This window comes from Pinus tabuliformis, chromosome 3_2 (genome assembly GCF_031772625.1).
Source record: "Pinus tabuliformis cultivar Carrire ecotype Pingquan chromosome 3_2, CPIR1, whole genome shotgun sequence".
NCBI classification, from domain to species: domain Eukaryota; kingdom Viridiplantae; phylum Streptophyta; class Pinopsida; order Pinales; family Pinaceae; genus Pinus; species Pinus tabuliformis.
In genome coordinates, this window is record NC_142302.1 from 180,465,799 (window position 1) to 180,472,555 (window position 6,757).

The window sequence follows — 6,757 nt, forward strand, 5'->3', positions numbered from 1 at the left end:
TTTTTCCCTAGCTTGAGCCAAGAGCCAAAATTCATTCTTGTGTTCTCCTATCTTGGAGTGTCGCTACTGCATTTATTGTTTATGTCATATCTAAAGTTACTATCAATGTTACTATCAATGTGATTAATGTAATTGCTATTTAAAAATAAGTAAAAGTTTTAAGGCGTTCAAAATACAGAAAACACAAATATTATAAGGGAAGCAATTTGGAAGCAATTTATTCGGACAAAGTGGGAAGGTTTGAAAATTCGAACAGTTATGGTGAGAAGTAGAGTGACATGCGTGTCCCAAAAAAAACACTTAAAAGAAATCTTAAAGCAACCTGAAACTATCTTATATATATATAGATTTTTGACTTCGCCAAATTTTATATACAATGCCCTCTCTCCCAAACATGAAACATTGATTGGTTGACAAGTCAATTTTGTTACTTTCCATATGACTTGGTTTATTCTAGAAGTCAATTTGTTTTTATACTTTAAAGATGACATTATGCAACAAAATGCATAACAATATAACATTTAATCAGATTTTTAATCTAATACTTACCAACATTTTAAATCAAATTTGATATTTTAAGCATTATTTTTTCAATCAACGCCTGAACCGCAATCAGAAATTCGCTTAAAATGTGTTTAACCATCATTAAAGTTTTACTTTCAATATAATACCCTCTCAAAACAATGAGACGGTACATAGCCAGGAAACACTATCGCTCTTTATAAAAAGGTGCAATACTGCTGCCCAAAACATTTTACTGATATTTGGAACCGAATATTTATATCGTTTCAAATGCAAGAGGTATTCATTTAATCATTTAACGTTCTTTTCTTAACATTAATATATATATAATGTTCGTGCTTTTTTATATTTTTCGGTAAATTTTCTTTAGAATTTGATTAAGAAAATATTTGAAAGGGTAAAATTTGAGACCGTAAATCTCTGCAAACAGAGTGATACCAATTTCACCAAGACTTGTGTTCCCTGAAAGCAAAAACACAGAAAAGGACTTGTATAAAATTTTGCAGTCACCTTGATGTAAACCTTCCAATCACAGCCTCGTTTCCTTTCACCCAACCCTACATACAAAGTGGAATATCGAAAGTGTCCTCCACTTTTTCACTTCCTTCCTTCTAAGGATAACTGTCCGAATTTTCAAACCTTTCCACAAACAGATTTAGTCCGTATAAATTGCTTCCCTGATAATATTTGTGTTTCGTATTTGCGCTGGAATATCCATATACCAGCTGGAGATTGGGTGATGAAATATATTGAAATTGCACCATGAAAACAAATCACAACAATTACTCAACAAGTACATAACTACTCAATCATATCCTCGAAACATGTCCTCCACCTTATAGCCACTTTGCTTCCCAGCACAAAAAACAATGAATTTTTCAACCATATACATGAAACATGTCCTCCACCGTTTCATGTCCTCCACCTTATCACTGCTTTCCTTAACTATGAATTTTCAACTCCCCACAAAAGGGAAGTCATATCCAGGATACAAATAAAACAATCAAAACAAATACTCAAAGCTAAAGCACATAACTTCTTCATAATACCTACGAATACCTACAAAACAGTATTATATACAATAACAAACAAATATTACCAATATCTGGGGATGGGTTTTGCAAATGGTAATTACAAAAACAGCTACTGTACTTTCAGTGAAGTATTAATGTTCATTTCCAATAGTCAATATTTAGCTTAGTGAGCTAACCAGAGTGGTTGAGAACAGAAGGAAATCACAAACTTAAGTTCTTGTGCTGGCTCTCTCTGAAAATACTATCTCTTAAAAGTTTAAAACATTATCAGAGATACCACATATGATTAGATTGCCAAAACTATGACCTACCAATTTGCTCTAAATACGACCATTTAAGTAAGACTTCTTATAAAGAACCACCTTTCTTGTTCACTTACGCCATTCATGTTTACTTATGCCAGACTGATACCACCCAATCCTGCTCACTTCCACCAGAATATTACCACCGGAATATTACCATTATACCAAAACTAAGGACAAAGTTCATATCCACCTTTCCTGTTCACTTACGCCTGACGGATATCACCATTATCTATTTTGCATAACGTCCAGATCTAATATTTTTCATCTACTCTTGATAAAATTACCCTGCTTATCTGTTTATGAATGCAAATACCACTTTTTACTCTAAGAAATTACCCTTCTTTATATGCTTATAAATGCAAATACCACTTTTTCCTAATTTATTGAGGATCAAAATCTAAATTAGCCTATTTGATTTGGCTTCTCAAAATTGTAAAGTTTGTAAAAGCTAGCAGTGGTTATCTTTCGAAAACAGAGAATACACTACAGAAAATAGACAGTACAAGAAATCATCATCATGCCTCCTACTCGGTTCAAAGACTGCTTTTTCTCGGATAAACTAGGGCAGTATACGCATCCATGTCCTATAAATTTTGGAAGGCTTGCAAAATGTAGGAAACTAATTCTTGTACTCAACAAACGAAAAGAAAATTTTTGATTGCCACAATGCTTACATCTCAGGTCAAATATAACCTGTACACATCGTATAGGATCATCACGGAAACAGAGTATCAGTTCCAACTGAATCAAATATTTATCATACATAATTAGACCAATTTCTGGATGATGGCACGGTCCACAATATGCATTCAATTATCAGGCGTTGTCCCAAACTACTAAAATGGCAGACGGAAAACACAAACATTCACAATTTCATGAACGCCTCAAATCCAATACTAGCAAGATCACAACAAAAGCCCTGTCAGTTTGAATATTTGAAAGCCTTTGATATTTCTCTATCAAAAGTTTTAATATGGATGTCACTCGATTGTTTAAATCAAATCATAGCTCCTGAATTCTATAATTCTTTCACGGAACCAATACTCTTAGGACTGTTTAAAACCCTAACAGCAACGAACAAACCCTAACAACAAACCCTAAAACCCGTTTCCGTCAACAAACGGAACTTCAGAGTTACAGACTTTTAATAAATAATATGCCATAAACCTACCATTATCAAATTCTATTCTTCATCAGAAACATCGTCTTTATCGTCTTCGTCGTCATCAAAATGCACATCGTCGCTATCGTATTCATCTTTGTCACCGTCCCCAAAATCTTCACTACCATCATCCTCGTCCTCGCTCACGGGCTTGCGACCCCTGGCGTAGTTTCTACAGTTACTTGCTGGGTATCCAGATTTGAAGAGCCCGATTACAGATATCCTTTGCAGGCCACCTAGTTCAGGGTTGAGAATGCTCTGCATCGGAGCCTTCGATGCATGGAAAAGGCGAGACTGCGAGGAAGCGAGTACAGGGAACTTCTGGATTGACATGTATGGCTTCGAGATGCGTCTTAAAAGAGGAAGAAGAGAAGATTTGGCAGCCATTTTCGAAAAGCAACTGCTGCAGATCAGAGCAATACAAAAACTCCAACAAACTGCGCTACGGAAAAGAAGGGTTTAAGGTCATATATATATGGAAGTGGCTAGGGTTTTAGGGTTTAAGATTATATAATTGACTAATTGGGACTTTAGGGTTCAATATCATATAATGCCTACTTAGGGTTTTAGGGGGGCGGCAATAGAAAATCACCGCCCGTTAAAATGATCGATTCCCCGTTAACTGACGAAGTGGGAAAGTAGTGTGACTATAGTCTAGAATGTTCCATGGTTGAAGTGTAATTGGCCTTGCAAAGTTTAGAGGAGAAGCCCTCTCCACTCATGTCATTCCAATATTACAATTGATATATTAAATGTAAGTTTTTTTTAAGTGTATTTGTTTTAATATTTATAGAATTATATTTTTGGTTTCACAATTTAAGTAAATGTTGATTTTGTTTTTAATTTTAATTTATTATATTAGTATGTTTTTTTAAATATTAGCATATAGCATATTAATTACAACATGTAACATAATAGTTAAGATTTTATCTTTTCGCAATGTTTATTTACAATATTAAGTTGTATAAAGTTATTTGTGGTTTGTACATATAAAAAACAATTCAATAGTTGTATATGTCCATTTTGGCTACATTCACCACCATATCAAAATATGGATAAATTTTATTGCAAAGATAAGACTTATACCAAACTTGCTATGTAAAAGACCTCTATATATGGAAAGAATCCAAAGTCAATTTTGTATGTAAAATGGATAGGGGCAAGACAATTTATGTTGGAACCAGACAATCATAAAATAATAAATAAGAAAGTAGTCATTAGAAAGTTACATGTTGAATTAAATCAATTTTATGAACTTACCAGTTGGAGGCATCTCTCAAACTTTATTCTCTTGTGAATCACGTATACAAATTGCCCCATGGTAAGATCTACTAACACCGAATATCAAGCCCAGTACAACGAAATACAAGTGTGAAAATATTAGTTGCAATGTCAAAGAGATGAGTCCAATGGATGGTTGATGCTTGGGAGTTTTAACTATTCAGATGAAGTAAAATCTAATTCATTTAATTTGTTAAGAACTTGAATATGAGCTTGAGATATCATGTGTGCAATCCCACATTCCCACTATGATTTGATTTGGAGACACAAATAAAGAAAAATGGCATAAAGGAAAAGCTTGAGACCACATGCAGTTACTACGGTGTGCCAAGATAATGATTTCTAGATTTATAATGCACTCGGTAGAAAATCCCTTTTGTCAATACTTTTCTATTTTCGAAAACTTCTTGTCCACAAAATCCTAACGACTTATAACTTAACATCGCAATGCCAAACCTAGATAGGAAGGCCAACCTACATTATTAAGGTTAAAAGAACAATAAGAGCACCTAAGCTAGAGCCACCAAGTTGGCCTGTCACAAGAAGTTGAAAACTTTTAACTTGTATAAATTTAATTAGGCACACATTTTGCACTAGCCACATGTCACTTCCCATAAATTGAACCATATTATTGTAAAACAACAATGATGTATTCTCCAACTTCACAAACTTGGAATTCCTCTCTTGCCATTAAATTGTCATTATGAGGCTATAATTGGAGTTGTGTTGTGTACCTTTGCAGCATCTGGTTTATCAGAGAGCAAGGTTCTCCTTTTAGGAGGTGTCTTTTCAAAGGTGCCATGTTTCTATTTTTTTATTTTATTTCTTTTAATTGCAGCTTGTGCATGCATCATAATAAGCCTTAGAGTGAATGTTTTTCATCAATGGGGTTGGACAGGGTCAACCACAACAGAAGCAAGACTTGTACAGTTACAAGTAAACATGGACACAGTGAGCATATTTCCACATAAGAAATAACTATAATTTAAAGGTAAGAAGAAACCATGCCATATAGTCAACTACAAGAACGGTGACAATTTTTTACTAGTGCAACAACGTTTACTATAGGAAACTAAGAAGACCAATCTCTAAGAAACTTGGACAAAAAGACCACAGTGACATATTACAAGAAGCATAAAGTCAATCAGGAGAAGTAGTAAAAGCATCTAAATTGGAATTAGAAAATGAATAAAAGTCAAAGCTTGCAAATAGTATTGAGAAGGTTTTTACTAGCAACCATTTAAACATTGAAAATATTGTTACATTTGTATGCTTGTTGTAGCGGCTACAACCACCCCCCAAAATTTTGTGTTAGCTTCGTTTTTTAGCCTCCCTACCAACCATCATTAGTAGCATGTCTTGCACTGTCCAAGTACATATGCTTCAGTTGTTTCAGTGGCTTACTAACCTGTGCTTGCCAGCTTGTTTGCCTCCCTCCCGCAGGTGACATTTCAGAACTTGGTTATTTTCTGGTTGTTATGCTCACCTAGAAAATTGTGCAAATCTGGAGAGTAACTAGCCTTCCTCTCCTAAATTGCGCAATTCATCGAGGCTGCCTGCTGCTCTCCAGAAATGCACAGAACAACCAGACAATCTTCCCTCTGGAAATTGTGCAAAGCAACCCATCACTGGGCTTGCTCTAAAAAATTGTGTAATTCTGACTGATAGTCAAGGCTTCAATCCAGAAATTGTGTAGAGCTTAAGGGACAACTAGACTTGCTCAACCCAGAAACTGCACAAAAGTCACTCCAAGGCTTGCAGTTTGCTACATGTGCTCCCAAGTTGACCAGTTCCCTTCAGGAATGAGCAATTTTGATTTGCATGCATGGGTTGTTTTTCCCGAAGAAAAAAAAAAACATCCCTAGATTTTAGGGATCCATTTTTAGCAGTTGGGGGTTACATGCAAAATTCGTTTTAGAAACCTCCCGCCAAGTGTCGCTTTTTCCTAGATTTGTGGCATGCGCGTCATAAGCCTCGATCTTATCAAACTTATTTATTCGACACTTCAGAGCTCATTCCTCACATCGATCTTGGAGCTCTGACATCCCACATCGCATTTAGGAGCATTCGACACATTCAGCTCAACTTTTTCCAGGTAACTCTGCTTGTCATGTCTTTTGTTGCTTTTTTTGTCACTTTTTGTATTTCAGTTTCTGTGAGTGTTGTTTGCTTGGTTTTGTTGAACACTTTCTCCTTTTTTAATGCATGTTAGCTTGTAGAAGCATTGTTTCAAGTTTTTCATTGCATCTCATTGTTGTCACATGCATGACACTGTTTTTGCACTAATGGTCGTCATTGTGGCGACTCACTTCACACAGTTACTTGTTTTCCCGTTTTATGAATCTTGCACTCGTTGTTTGCATGCATTATCATTCACTCTTGTTTGCACTCATTTAGTCTTTACATTTTTTCAGTCTCCCATAGGCGGGTTTGGGATACCTTGGCCCGGACCT

The 6,757-nt window shown here is 35.3% G+C and overlaps 1 protein-coding gene across 1 annotated transcript; it reads right to left on the reverse strand.

The window, feature by feature from the left end:
- Positions 1-2,766: 2,766 nt before the first annotated feature.
- Positions 2,767-3,529, reverse strand: LOC149180385 (uncharacterized). The gene has a single exon (XM_089416090.1). It carries the CDS (start codon positions 3,408-3,410, stop codon positions 3,045-3,047), a length of 366 nt encoding a protein of 121 aa, XP_089272216.1. The 5' UTR covers positions 3,411-3,529; the 3' UTR covers positions 2,767-3,044.
- Between the last annotated feature and the right edge of the window lie 3,228 nt (positions 3,530-6,757).

Coding starts and splice junctions, on each gene's coding strand:
- LOC149180385 (XM_089416090.1), bottom strand. CDS start 3,410: ATGGCTGCCAAATCTTCTCTTCTTCCTCTTTTAAGACGCATCTCGAAG.